Source organism: Zerene cesonia, chromosome 9 (genome assembly GCF_012273895.1).
Source record: "Zerene cesonia ecotype Mississippi chromosome 9, Zerene_cesonia_1.1, whole genome shotgun sequence".
Taxonomy (NCBI): Eukaryota; Metazoa; Arthropoda; class Insecta; order Lepidoptera; family Pieridae; genus Zerene; species Zerene cesonia.
Window position 1 is genome coordinate 6005716 of NC_052110.1, and position 15696 is coordinate 6021411.

Sequence of the window (15696 nt, forward strand, 5' to 3'; positions counted from 1 at the left end):
TATGTTGAATAATATTCAAATCTGCCAGAAAATTATGACATAGTATTATAGTGAATTTTACACCATTGATCAATCAGGCTATCATTCACACTATCCCCCCCACCCATTCCGTCCCACTAACCTGCGAGCCGCCCTCCAGCCTCGCGAGCAGCACGTCCACGAGCCTGACCCCGTCGTACTCGTACGTGAAGAGGAAGTGCAGCGCGACCCGCAGCAGCCCCCCGGCGCTGATGCAGCGCAGCACCAGCTCCAGGTAGGCGGTGGCAGCTGCCTGCTCGCCGCCGCCCGCCTGCAACGTGCGGTCCCTCGTCTACGACCGTGGCGCGCGGTACGCGTTACGTTAACGGCGGTCTGGGGCGCGCTTACGATTGGACGGCTGAGTGATCGCGCGCTCGTCGATATAGCGTATGGGTAACTTCTTTTTATGTATATAGACAAACTTCGATAAGGGAACTTTTCTATCTCGATATATTTTTTATCGATTCATTGTAGCGATAGAAATATGTTCACTGTTTTATTGTTCGTTCTTCTTACATTGTCATATTATTAAATTTTAATCTCATCAGTTATTAAGGGTTATTCATAAATTACGTCACATGCTAAAAGGAGGGGTAGGGTATCACCTAAGTGTGTCACAGTGCAACAAGGGGGAAGGGCCGGTCAAAACATGTTAAGATTGAAATGAAGTACATTTGATTATACATTTAAAATTAACCAACTCGATCTTACAATCGAAACTGCCTTTTTCTCTAAGATTTTTTTTTATTGAAAATGTGTGCGTCACATCAGGGGGAGCGGTCTCTTAATTTGTAACAACCTGCGACAAGTAGGGGAGGAGTAGTTAAAAAAAAAAACTCAAAGTTCGTTTGACGTAATTTATGGATGGCCTCTAAGAGTGTAAGAAACACGTCATTTTCAACCAAGTTACCAAGTTACCAAATACTATATCAATGGAAATAAATCAATATGAAGATTGAAAGTCATTAATATTCTTTTTAGAAAAGTCAATACCACAAAATAAATTGTATTATAATTATTTTAATATTTTACATTTTTATTTAATTTAGACTAATTTGTTACGATATTCTATAATAAAACAAAAAAATATACTTTTCAACCTTCATAATGAACATTTATACAAAGGATTCAAAGGAATTTATCCAACAAAAGGGCCATTTAGTGACATCTCTAACATAAGATTAAAAACTAAATAAAAGAAAACATTAAATTCAATGAAGGAACAAAATTAATAATAAACGAATGTCAAAAACAAAGCGATTCGATTAATTATATTATAAGCATTAAAATATAAATTCAAGCATGAAATGACAATGCCGTTACTGTAATATTTAGTATTTAATTTTATTTTTAATGTTCCGGCCAAAAAATTCCGATGTTAATCGCAATTGAATGTGAATGAAAAAATATTTCTCAATAACCCTCATCAATGTTCTGTCTCTTTCATTCTCAAATTCTCCATAAGAAAGAAAGAGACAGAACAATGATGAACTGTTCAGCAGTGGAATGTGTGTGTGTTTTATTTTAACAAGGTGATGTATGAGTGAAGTCTGAAAGTGTTTAAATGTTAGGATGTACACACATTAGTATATTGACGCATTTTCCACGTGTTAGAAAGGGATAATATTATTAATCATTATGAGTTAAAAAGAGATAGGTGATATACCTGCCTCTTTTTAATATTATTATTACATAAATGCATCAATAAACTGAATGAAGGGTTAATCACACACGATCACTAAACCGTATTCATATGACAAAACCAGTCCACCGCGCGTACCACGAAAAGCGAAATGACGCCCAATTTGCGAAAAAACTTCATATATATAATACATAAATAACAATAAAATGTACTATATTTTATGATCTCTTAAATAGAGCCAATCAGCAAAATTGTATACTGATGATGTATTTTTTTATTATTTTAAATAACAACAAAGGTCCTTTTCGATCAGTTTTGCTATGTAGTAAAAAACTTTCCAAAAGGAGGGTAGATAGAAAAAATCTTCTTACAAGTTTAAATTGAGTAAATATTTTATCATCAGTTATAAAAATAATTTGGTCCTGTCAAAATGTTTACATAATATAATATTAAAAAAGCACTTAGTGTTATAACAAGCTATTTGTAGTTTTTTAAAAATCAGTTAAAACAGTTCTCAATAAAAAATACAAAGTACATCGATACGCAACAACAAAAAGTTTAAGAAACGAACAAATATTTTTTTTATATACTCATATTATATTATATTATATTATATTGATTAAAGCTGTAAATTTAAGCAACACGAATTCATCCCCACGTAATCGATTATATCACAAATTACCTGCAGAAGGGCGGGGCCCATTACCGGTACGAGGAAACCTTGGTGAAGTAAATCGAGGAGTTGTGTCTTAATGGATGGGTCTGCGACCTATAAGAGAAGATAAATGATATCGTTAGAAATCAAAAGTTTAATATCAGTTTGGTCGTAATAAGAATGTACTGCAATTCTACACAAATCACAGCCAACCACAAAGAAAAATTCGTCACAAATTAATTTCTTGTCATGTAATTTCTTCTTATACATGAATAGTGTGGACCATTTTCAAATAATTCTTATTTGGGCAGGCTTCCTGCCTTATTCATTAACAACAATATACAAATCACACTTAACACTACTATTATTAATGTGAAAGTTTATTTGTTTGGATGTTTGTCCGTCAATCACGCTGAAACTATTGAACGGATTTTGATGACATTTGGTATGTAGATTGTAGACAGGGTATGAGCTGACTTGGGTGAAAGGACTTTTTATCCCGATTAAATGCTTTTTATCCCTTGGAGTGAAACAAGAATGTTGATATCCGGGCGTAGCCGGGACGAGCGTCTAGTACTACATACTTGTGCGACCGCGTTGCAGAATTCCAGCGAATCAATGAAGAGCGTCAGTTTGTGCACTTTGTTGACGTCGTCCGGAGTGAGACGGTGGATGTTGTCGCCGAGGGTGCGAGGGAGAAGGGAGTACAGCCCGCTGAGACCTGGAAACGGTATTTCGAATTTATTGAAATGAGAAGTCAAGTTATCTTATATTCTATATGGAGTACATAAAAAACAAAGTCTAGTGATGCGTTAACGCTAGTTTTGGGTAACGGTTTCATTCGTGATTTAGCTGTATCCCATGCTATAATGAACTCTGTGCCACATTTTATTCAAATTCCAAATACTTGTCCGTGACAAACCACATTTACTTTTTAAGTAGTATGAAAACTAGATTATTGACTTTTTTGCGTGAAAAAGTATATATGACAAATATTATATACCAATTTTATCTATACACACTCTTCGCTGTAAAAACTGCTTTCCGAATCGGTGGTAATATAAAAAAAGCGATATGACGATGCAAAACGGCTCCTATAGGAAGTCTAATCTTATATATAAATTCCCGTGTCACAATTTTAGTAACCGAGCTCCTCCGAAACGGCTGGACAGATTCTTATAAAATTTTGCTTGTCTGAGTATCGGCCAACATCTATTTTTCATATCGCTAAATGATAAGAGTAAGGCAAAACAACGTTTGATGGGTCAGCTAATTAAATATATAAATGTATATAAATATATAAAAAATTTAAATAAATAATAAATAATATATAAAAAATATATATAAATATATAAAAAATGATTGAGTGAGCACGGCGCGTGCGCGTGCGCTCACCGGTGGCGAGTATGGGGCAGGCGTTGCCGGCCCGCAGGCAGGCGGCGAGCTGGCAACAGCGCGCGGACATCTTGGCGCACAGCAGGAACGCGTCGCGCGCCGCCGCGCCCGTCGGGCCCTCGCGGTGCACGGACGACAGTAGCAACCGACCTATTATGAACCTGCGAATTTTTTTTCCGTAAGTGAAGACCCGTGTCTCCTAGTGGTGTATGGGTGTATGGGGCATATTATGTAAGATGTGTTCAAAAAGTATCGCAAATATGGAATTTCCGAGGGTTACGTATATTTGAATTTATACCTTCTGTATCCAAGACCGAGTCATTTTATTTTAGCGTCCCCACCGGGGATCGAGTCCCGGAGCCCTCGGTTCTACGATCACGCGTTCATCACTTAACCAAGGTGGTGGTCTTTGTATTCACGAGATACGTGACATCTCATGGAGCCATGAAAGCATTGTCACGTTTCAAAGTACAAGGGAATGCGCGGAACACGCGATAAAGTAGCATGAATTATCAGTAAACTTTACGACTTTAAAGATAACCCATATAATATTTTATATTTTTGATCTTACATGGACAATTAAGAAAATCGATGATAATAAACTTTGTAATTGTATGAATGCATTTTTTGGCTGAGGGTTTACTAACATTTGAATCTACTAAAAAGCCTAAAATCCACTTAAAATAATCAAAAACTTACAAAAAAATATACTCACTCGGGTTTTGATCCATTCTGCGTGTGCGTCATCAAAAAGAATAGATCTACGAATTTGATATTTTGCATCAGAGTGACACATAGTTGATTGAGCACTGACACTAGTTGAGCTGTAAACAAATTGTAAAAAACTTTAGTAATTAAACTTTAACCTAATGAAAGTTCAAATATTAAGCTAAAAATTATACATATTATTGATGATAGAATCAACTAAATCATCTTATTTGCCCTTCAACATATACGTAAGGAAATTTTTTAATCCTGGCGATACATAATCCCATAAAATAATTGAAATGTCACCAATGCTTGATAAGTGTACAAAAAGTCTCAGTCAGTGTCTCTTTTAAGTGGGTCAAAACAGACTCTAAAGAGGTCAGTCATTTTATTTATACAGTTCTTTTAGATTTATGAAAAAGAAGAAACCACTAATGTTTTCACTACAATACATGGCTTCCAAATTTTACAGAGCACAGATTTTAAATTATAATTATAATTAAAGAGACAGGGAGGGAGAGAGAAAGAGAGTGAGAGAGTTGTCATATTGAAAATACTTACACTCGACGTTAGGCGGAGGCAGTTGGTTGCGAAAGCTACTCAGTAACTTTAACAAGGGCCGTAAGAATGGTTCTGCAGCTATCACCTGAAATATTTAGCTGAATAAAGAGCTGAACAGCTTGTATGTTTGTTTGTGTGCACTGGTGATGAACATGCACAATATACTTTTCAATAACAGGGAAAGAATAGATTTACGTACATTGAACTTAAACCTAGATTGTTTTTTACAAAGTCTTGTATAGCAAAGTTAAAACTCTTGAAAAAATATTCTTAAATTCAGCACTAGTAAATATTTAATTACTTAACAATGCATATACTGAGTCATTTTCTACATAAACAATATCAATAAATACCTGTGAACTATAATGACTGATAAGATGTCCAAATAACCTCAATTGCTCCAATCTCACGGCATTTTCATATCTGAAACAAATACAATTCATCGTGAGATCATCTTTATGACTCAAATATTTAATTACATTTCAGTAGACTGTAAATATTCTGCTCAAACAATTCTATTGTATTTTGTTTGTATAACAAAACTAGAAAATCTTTAATGTTTCAATTGTTTGAATAACAATTGCCATTTGTCAGAATCTCGAAGGATCAAAAAGTGCAATTGATTTTAAATTGCTTCTCTACGTAAATATATATATACTAGCTGCACGCCCTTGCTCCGCCCGGGTTGTCATTTATCGTAATTAAAATTATTTAAACTATCCTATCTCTCAAGTTGGATCGAACTGCACATGGTGTGCGAATTTTATTATAATCGGTTAAGTAGTTTAGGAGTTCATTGAGGACAAACATTATGACACGAGATTTATATATATTAAGAAAATAAAACTCAAATGTGACCGACTGACATAGAGATCTATCAACGCACAGCCCATACCACTGGGCGGATCGGGCTGAAATTTGGCATGTAGATAGATGTTATGACGTAGGCATCTGTGTAGGATTTTGATAAATTCTATCCCCAAGGGGACCGGCAGTTGTTTAATATATATCTGATTAATTTAACGTTTGATTAAGCTCGTGAATTGCGACATATATCACACCAAACAATAATATATAGCAAAAAGATAAAGTGGATAAATTGAGTTAATATTGTTCTGTTTGCTTTGCACTTTTATTAGTTATCACTTGTTGAAATTATCTTTCGATTATAGTGACTGTTTTCTAGAACGGTCATTGAGTGATTCTAATATGCAAAGTTCCTGCAATTTAGTTTATTTGTATACAAAAATATGGATATGGACAAATATTTTGGTTGAGTTTTGTATATGGTTGTGTAAATGTTGCATTAATTCATTCTAATTTTAAATACAAACATTTAAATCGCTACTAATATTATAAATGCAAAAATTGCTCTCTGTGTGTTCCTTCTTCACGCCTAAACCGGTGAACCGGTGAAATGGCGAATTTGATACAGAGATTGTTTGGGATCCGGGAAGGTATATAGGATTGTTTTTATCCCGGAAATCCCACTGAAATGGGAACAATGCGAAAAAATGTTCGGACTGTGTATTTATTGCTTTGGTATATACGCGAGCGAAAAGCAAGTGTTCAATAAAAGCTTTAAATTAGTTTCTAAGAAAATATAATTCAATCGGGGTGATGTGATCAAAAGAATTACAATAAATTTTATACCTTATCCAACGTATAAATACACGATACAATTACGAAGTTTAACTCGATTCACATTAAAATTGATGTCATGCTTATCGTGTGCATTAATATGTGTATCACGAAATAGCCACAAACATTATTATTTAATATTATTACGTAGTCCTTGCTAACTGATAGCAGGCCTAACTACTACGTATTGTATATATATTGTTCTGTAGTCAAGACGGCAATGACCATGCCCACTGGCCCCGTCCAGGGTTAGCAATTTGTCAGGACAATTTGTACCTCCGATTGTTACAATCCTGATGACCCTTTAAGATCACGTAGTCTTTAATACCCATAGTCTTAGGGTTTTGATTATACTAAATAATGTATTTAAAAGGCTATTTATTTACTGTAGTAATGAATGTATTCATAGCTTGTTATTGTCAATCTTCACTAATAATTTAAAACTGAAGAGTTAGTTTCTTTGAACGTGTTTATCAGAGAAATTAATATATCGATTTCAATAATTCTTTCACCGTTGGATATGTATGTGATAGGTGAGTACTATAAGCTATATACGTACCACGGTCGAATCCGGGGTGGACCTCTAGTTTAATTGACGTTAATCAAGAGTGATTCTACTTGGGCAGAGTCTAGTCAAGTCGAGGAAATATACTATTAGCGTTTGCCTGGATACTCTTGATATATTACTGAATATTTCTTGGAAATATGTGGTACCAAGTTTGTTTAAACTATTTATTTACTTTTTGCGCTTTCCGTGGAAAATATAATATCATGCATTGTCAAAAGGGAGAGGATTCTCTATTTGACTGTATTTTTTTTTTGTTTGTTACTTCACAACTTTCGACTGCGTGAACCGATTTGTTTTACATAAAAAAACACTTCTATTGAAGCGTATTAAAGTTTTATAGAACGTGTACAAATAACATTTTGATCTCGTAATGTATATAGACGCAAACTCATTCCATCCTACTAATATTATAAATGCGAAAGTTTGTGTGTGTTTGTTACTCTTTCACGCAATAATTACTGAACCGATTGCAATGAAATTTGGTACGTAGAAAGCTGGACAACTGGAATAACAAATAGGCAACTTTTTATCCCGATATTCCTACGGGATACGGACTTGCGCGGGTAAAACCGCGGGGCGCAGCTAGTTGAATATAATAGACATTTTATTAGATCAAGGAGCGCATCGCTAATATCTCGATATCATTCATCAGAGACAGATGATAGTAATTAATATAAAATTAACAAGACAAATGAGTCACTTGACGAAACGACGGAAATTAATGCTGCCCTGATAAGCGCAACACAGTTAGAAATTGTTCTGATACTCATTGTTTATTATTGTTGAGTCGGATTATGTAATACAGAAAATACCTAGTGATTCATTCATAGGGAAGTTTCGCTGTTTTGTGGGTTAGAACATAAATAAATTTAAAAAGTCATATCCGTCTTGGCTTCACGCTAAATACTCATGCTCTGGTTATTAGTTTTTACGCTTTTTATAACAAACTAGCGGTCCGCCCCGGATTTGACCGTGGAACATATATAGCGTATAGCCTTTCTCAATAAATGGGCTATCTAACACTCAAATAATTTTTGAAATCGGACCAGTAGTTCTTGATATTAGTGCATTCAAACAAACTAACTCTTCAGCTTTATAATACTAGTATAGATTTACTGCGACGCGTGAGTTAAATCCGCTATGCGCTAAGATGTAGCCCATCGCGCTAACGATCCACGAAAAAAGCATTAACTGCTACAATGATATTAATTAAAACATAAAACAATATGAAAATACACATACAATATTTTCACCTTTACTCGTCACTAGATAAGGTCAGTACTGTAACTTTATCTTTCGAAATCGTGTGCATAGCACAGACCGCGAACAAAACTAAAATCATATTGTGTTAATTCATTTATTGTACAATAAATAAATTAACATACAAGCACGAATCAGAAATGTGAATAATTGAAATATTTTTATGTATTTGAACCATTACATGGAATGATACTTTAACGTATGAGACAAAACAGGTTTTTGAGCATAGGACTAACCGAAAGTGATGACGTCACTACGGAGGCGCGCGTTGATTGAAGATATTATCACAAAACTATATTTAGTTGAAGAAAGAAATCGTTGCGTTTTTTTTTAACACCATATCAAGCATTTTTCTGATTTCATTTATTATTTAATCTTTGTATGGAAGACTAACGGCACCCCGCGGTTTCACCCGCTTCCGTCAAGTCCGTATCCCATTGTAATGTCGGTATAAAAAGTAGCCTATATCTTATTCCAGTTGTCCAGCAATCTACGTACCAAATTTAATTGCAATCGGTTCAGTAGTTTTTGCGTGAAAGAGTAACAAACACACAAACATCCTTACAAACTTTTGCATTTATAATATTAGTAGGACTAGTAGGATTGGATGTTGCAAAATTTAACGAATATCTAACAATGTTATTTTTTATTGTAACATGTAACATTATTTCCCAATATTTAAGTGGAATATTACTTCAAATTCTCTTAATATTTAGTTAAGCAAATGATTGCTTTTAAAAACAGTGATAACAAGATGGGATTAACCTATCACAAGGCTTACCGTATCAATGTTTTCAGTCAACTAGGCGACTCTAACATCTGTTATTAACTTTGCAATCCTCATTCTACTTATGTGCATAAACAAATTTTTGCGTAAAAAAACATTTTTAAATTACATACAAAAGAAAACAATTGAACAATCACTTACTTTCCAGTACATATGGCCCATTCGTATAACTTATCCAACAGATTCTCACTCAGCAAGTATTCAAGGCATGACGAGGAGTTAGCCTGGTGGATCTCTCTCGCTCTCGCCTCCAGTACTAACAATGTTGCCAACTGTTCTAGATGATTTACCACCCCCAATACATCGTCGTGTAGGTGTTGTGGCTAAAATGAGTCAGTTTTTAATAAAAGGAATTAAAGACATTTTAGTGTCTTAATAATGCAAATGGTATCCGATAAAATAAGTGTTCCACGACACATGTACATGTTAATAATTTTTTGGCATAGAATACTTGTTTGCAAAACAAAAATATTGATCTTAAAAACACAGAAATAATAAATGCTTTTATGGAAAAACATTAAATACATTCATCTGAACAGAGCATCCGCCATTAGATTTTAGTAACACAAAAATAATATGAAACCATTGTGAAACATAAGAAAATATTTTTCGTAATACAATAAAAACATATGAAAAAGTACCTGTGATTTAACAATAATATCAAGAGCCTGTTGCCAATGCTTGCAGAATGAATTGTAGCAGGCCTGGGGTTCGTAATCATGCCGAGGGTCCAGAGACCTCGATAACTGCCTGGCCAGAGTCATTGATGTGGTTCGTAGCCAACTCATTGTTTAAATACAGTTAGTCCATCTAAAAATTATGAATATTATAATTATGAACATAAATTCTAGACATAAAAAATTTACATATGGTTTAATTTGTGAATCTCATAATAATCTCAAGGTTTTACAATCACAGTAATTCTAAATTAAATGGAATCTCCCTAAGGAACCACAATCAAAAGTATAGATAACTTTTTTCTAATTAGTTTAACCATACATTAACTATTAATCATATACTATTGATTATTAATTACATCTCTAACTAATTTGCAATTATATACTGATAAGTAAGTACTATGTAGTATACAAGGTTCATTGCATCTTGCCCAATTAATGGAATGATGACCTTCTGTTACCTCCTCTTATGCATTAATGATAGTTCAGATTTCCATACATCAATCAGGGCTGAGATTAAATATTCATAAATGCAATTATTATTTACCTAATAGTCAGTTGTATATTAAAGTTTTAATAAACACCACTTATATAAGAAAATGAAATGTATACAAATTAGTTAGTTATCATTGCACCAGACTCATTGAAGCATATTAAATTGATCTGCATTGATAGTATGTTATGTTGAATGCAAACTTTCACCATATTCTTAGGCATATCCATCATATGACTTAGATGAAATTGTGTGAACTAACAAAAGTAGTGTCATTCACAGAAATTCTTTATCATTTTATAACTGTAAAATTATAATCACTAATACATAAAAATAAATTTTGTACAACAATATGCTTAATTCAATTTTATTTTATGCACATATTATTTCTAAGGTTTTCCTCGTTAAACGAACTGTTTTATCCTGTAGATACACAACATATGTATAAAACCTTGACATTAGATTTCCAACATTTGTTAGATTGACAGTTGGAAATAGAATGTGAATATGAACATAATAAAAATATATCAACATACATTGAGACTTACGATGTGTCGTCAAGTTGAGAATAGAAGCAACAGCCACAGAACAAACCACAGAAATTACATGATACGCAATACTCTGAGTCTACACTTATGTCACCAGCACAGAGTAGTCACCAGCACCTCAAGGTAGTTTCTTTTAAATCTTGTTTTCACAATTAACATGTAGATTGTTTTTTGTTATTATGAAATATATAATATCGTTAACTTAAAATCTTCGTGTCAATGCAAAATAACGTCTAGAGCACTAGTGAAAATAAAAACGATATCGGATCTATTCATGAACATATTATGACAATATTGACAAATGAAATTTGAGAGATGAGTGATGACAGTACAGTGAACACAGACTTATTAAAACTCACAGATAACATTATAACCACTAGTCACAATCATGGACGTAGTTTACTTTAAAAGTATTATATATTGCTGTGTCATAGAATATTTGTGAGTGCTGCCAGTATAAATTGCCTTTTAATATATATAATTTAGTAGTTTAAACTTAAACACGTGCGTTTAATAGTTAAATTTAGACGACAGATATGTGTGCGCAAACACAAATGTATTTTAATGCAACAAATATATATTTTTAGTGAACACAAACGAGATCAGGTACAGAGTATACTATGGTCTAATATCAGGATTTGGTAGGTGCAATAAAAGAGGTCCAGTTTCAGTGAAGAAATAAATTCTCGAACTACAGAGTACCTACATAATAGTTAAACTGTGTATCGAATATTCTCATCACTTTCAATAAACGTTATTTATGTAATTTCAACACACTTAAAATAACTTATTATATATAAAATAAGTTTATTTATATAAAGTGCCAAAAAGGAATATTTTTGAGAAATTTTGAAAGAATAGAAAAAATTTGATCACGAGGCGGTATTCGAGCCCGCGTCTTTTTGCCAAACCGTAGCAACGCCTAGCCTTTCGGCCACCCGTGATCCCGCCACAGTAATCGAATTTCTTCCGTGCCTAAGGGATACCCCACGCCATCTATTGAGATGATTAAGAACCATCACAACCAATACGAAACATTATTTTAATATAATAATTACAATATTGTATCGATGAAACGCGGACTCTGTTAAATTAAATTTTTAGTTTTATAGCATTGAAATGCATTGAATACTGTCGCATTTAAATATATGAGAAAATTGTTAGTTATATTTTTAATATAAAATGGAATACTTTTTTCCATATATTAAGCTTTGTATTATGTAGCCTTTTTAAAAGTTGCTTTGTAATTGCACTGTCATTTTACATAAATCATATTTTTTTAATAAAAGTAATGGCATTGTACATCACAAATAACAGAAGTAAGATAGATTAATAATGAACAACGAAGCGCTTCAAGTAACAAGCTTTGATAAGAATTACAAAATTTCGTCGGATAAAATAAGTTCTCCCTCGTTTATAGGAAAACCAACACCGATTGATTTTTATACATTTGTACCATGGATTTGCCTTGAATTTCAAGTACCATACAATATAATTGTTTATAAAAAACACCAAGGTATAATTTTGCAAAATGCAATACGTTTGTGTCTTTTAAATAAAACAAAGTTAAATACATGTAGAATTTGTTTTCATCCGCCTTTCCTTTAAAACAAATTGGGCCTATTTTTGTGTCCTCAACTATGTTCATTTCAAATTTCATACACATCGGTGTGTAGTTTAGCCGCCGAGAGTCACACAGACTGTCGCATTTATAATCTTATTATGAAATATGAACATGTTATACTATGATAGTAAGTAGGATCTTACTGTTTTTTTATTATAATTTCAGATGAATATTCAAGACACAAACTTCATAGCCATCTAAAATCTAAAAAGTTGGAGCATCATTCACATGAGAGTACAAGGAAAGCTCTAGCTATAAAATCTTATTTTAAGGTCACAAAACCTGACGCTGATGATTCCATACCAGTTACAGCCTTCTATAATAGCAAGGGTCATCTGACAGAGATAGCAATTGTTAATTCCCCTTTCGAAATCCCTCGAAAACTCATTATAGCATTTGCTTTATGCATACCATTCCACACATCCATAGGAAGGATTACAATTATAAAAGGGAAAATTAATTTCGCTGTCATCCACGAAATTAGTAAATTGCTGCCACATTCAAATATAACCGAAGTTTTTCTTGAAAATTGCGGCGATTCAAGGGCTAAATATCATTCACTGTTGGAACATTTAAGTCAATTAAAGAATTTAACGCTACGCCGCTTGGGTATAGACGATGGCGAATGTAAGAATATAGTGGACAATCTTCTTGTTGGGAAACCAGCTTCAAACACTCTACTAACATTAGATTTATCATCAAATAATATTACAGATGAAGCAGCAAGTGCTCTCGGTTATATGCTCAGAGGAAATAGAAGTTTATTGCACTTAAATTTGTGTAATAATAAAATAAGTGATACTGGCGCAGGTTGTATTTTAAGAAGCTTAACGTCATTTCTAGTAACTGACAAAGAAATTATCGGTAAAAAGGTTAGACGTTTCGAATATTTCGTGAAGAGAATTGCTTATTACAAGCAATATAAAGACGATTTAGTACATCGTCAAACACAAAAAAGTAACAAAAATAAGAAGCATATGATGCCACACAAAAAAGGACATATTGTGAAGAAAACCAAAACAGAAACTTCATTTTCCGTTACGTCAGATCTAACGATAGATGAGTTAGCAGAAAAAATGGCTCTACAAAATGTTGGTGAATTTATAGATGCATTCGATGATGAGAATTTGATCATCGTTGAGAATCAAAAATTTTCGATTGGAAATCTACGGTTATGTTCTCTTAATCTGTCTTATAATCATTTAAGTTACGTAACAGTGCGTAAAATATACTACGTACTCGATTATCAAAAGAATGTTATAAAAACGAAGCCCCATTTAAATACTGGCCTGATGAGAATTCTATTCGAAGGGAATTACATTCCGCGTTATTGTCAAGAGTATAAAGATATATGTGACCTTCTTGATAAGGTTATTTCTGAAAATATAACGTTACCCGATTTATCCCATAGCGCACCATCTCTAAAGTCGGGTAGGCGAGATTCGACGCCTTCTGTCAAACAAAGCAGCCATGGTTCAGCACATGCAAAAAAATAACATTTCTGTATCTTTTATCAGTTCATTGTAGGCTATAGGTTTGAATGACTAATTTTAAACTAAGAGGTAATTATAATTTAAGAATAAAAAGGAAGATTTTAGTTTTAAGTGACACATGTTTAATTTAAATGGTAATACAATTTTAATAAGAAAAAATATTTGTATATTTAATTCTCGTTTAATCTATACTAATATTATAAAGCGGAAGAGTTTGTAGGTATGTTTGTTTGTTTCAGTGTTAGATAGCCCATTTATTGAGGAAGGCTATAGGCTATATATGTACCACGCGCCAAGCCGGGGCGGACCGCTAGTAAATTAATAAATCCTAGTTTTTGCGCCGAAATTCTCATGGAAATATGTGCCGTGGTGAAGGCAAAAAGAATTCACTCTAGCTTCCTAACTATCTCTTAACTTTCTCCAGACATCATAAAATCAGTTGCTATGGAAAAGAATAACAAACAAACATACTTACATAATAACAATCTTATATATAAAATTCCCGTGTCGCAATTTTCGTTACCAAACTCCTCCGAAACGGTTGGATCGATTCTTATGAAATCTTGTGTGCATATTGGGTATGACTGAGAATCAAGGCAAATATACTATAAATCAATTACTGCTTGCTAGTCTCGCTAAAACTTGAGAATAGCTGGGATGCTTTGGATAGTTTTGATGCATTCATTATAATCCAGGGAAGGTTTAAGGTTTAAAAGGTAAGGAACACTAAGGAAAACGAGTCCAAATAAATTCTATGGCGCTGCGAAGTTCGCCGGATCAGCTAGTGTGTTGCAGTAAATGGATAGCATAAGTAGTATAATTGCTTTTCTATTTTAAAGAGGCGCTAACAAATTTTACGTTGCTTATTAAGTTTAGCGCTGGATCGCTAATGACGAATTCTGATGATAATATCTTTCTCAAATACATATTTAATTCGTGTGATTTATATGGTGGTTTGAGGTGGCTTTTAAAAAAAGGTGTGTATGCGATTCAAACACGATAGAAGTGAAACTTCAGTAAATCGACATAATACAAATATAAAATAGTATATATATTTCTGTCTCATTCTTTGCCGGCTTCATTCTACACATTTTTGTATTTGTATCTCTTACCTGTCTTTTTTCCGTTGCATCAGGTTTGAAATCACAACGATTCTAAAGAAGTTTCACTTCAATAAGTTTTAACATGATTTGTGTCCTAGTATGTTTTCCAGCCCAAAGTTGTTTGAAATATTGTATTGAATATCTATAAGTCTAATGGATATTCGTAAAAATGCAAATTTCTATAGGTATGTGTGTGTATTAAAATTAATGTAGATAATGTTCCGTATCAGTCCGTATTGTAATTATAAACACCTTTAAATACGTTGCGCGTATTTTTGGTTGGATTTAAATTATCCTAGTAAATAAAAAAACTTCTTTTTCTTAGGACTATATAGCTGGATTATGAATACTCATTTCTAACATTATTTTGACAGCATTGTTAGCAATTATTATTTTGTACAACATTTAAAGTTCAATGGATTTCTTATAAATTATTATTCTTTATATTCTCTTATTATATTGTTATGATATTATTATCTCTTATTTTTATAGAAATATGTATTTTATAAATATATTGCTATGA

General features: G+C 33.1%; 2 protein-coding genes across 2 annotated transcripts; one reads left to right on the forward strand and one right to left on the reverse strand.

Annotated features, from left to right (window-relative positions):
• Positions 1–15: 15 nt before the first annotated feature.
• LOC119829183 (UPF0518 protein GK23746-like) lies at positions 16–11249 on the reverse strand. The gene is made up of 11 exons (XM_038351585.1): positions 10942–11249; positions 9877–10045; positions 9377–9558; positions 5333–5402; positions 4980–5064; positions 4426–4534; positions 3711–3871; positions 2900–3036; positions 2343–2429; positions 122–310; positions 16–21 (listed from the first exon to the last, which is right to left on the reverse strand). The coding sequence occupies exons 2-11, from the start codon at positions 10021–10023 to the stop codon at positions 16–18; spliced, it is 1173 nt and encodes a 390-aa protein (XP_038207513.1). The 5' UTR covers positions 10024–10045; positions 10942–11249.
• Positions 11250–12244: 995 nt separating this feature from the next.
• On the forward strand, positions 12245–14073 carry LOC119829184. The gene is made up of 2 exons (XM_038351586.1): positions 12245–12272; positions 12743–14073. Exons 1-2 carry the CDS (start codon positions 12245–12247, stop codon positions 14071–14073), a joined length of 1359 nt encoding a protein of 452 aa, XP_038207514.1.
• Positions 14074–15696: the final 1623 nt, after the last annotated feature.

Bases quoted from the DNA above. Each gene is read 5' to 3' on its own strand.
- LOC119829183 (XM_038351585.1), bottom strand. From the start codon at position 10,023: ATGAGTTGGCTACGAACCACATCAATGACTCTGGCCAGGCAGTTATCG. The intron at 9,559-9,876 runs GTACTTTTTCAT...GACTCATTTTAG, and splicing joins ATATTATTGTTAAATCACAG to CCACAACACCTACACGACGA. The intron at 3,037-3,710 runs GTGAGCGCACGC...TACCGTTTCCAG, and splicing joins CTGCCCCATACTCGCCACCG to GTCTCAGCGGGCTGTACTCC.
- LOC119829184 (XM_038351586.1), top strand. From the start codon at position 12,245: ATGGCATTGTACATCACAAATAACAGAA. The intron at 12,273-12,742 runs GTAAGATAGATT...TTATAATTTCAG, and splicing joins GTACATCACAAATAACAGAA to ATGAATATTCAAGACACAAA.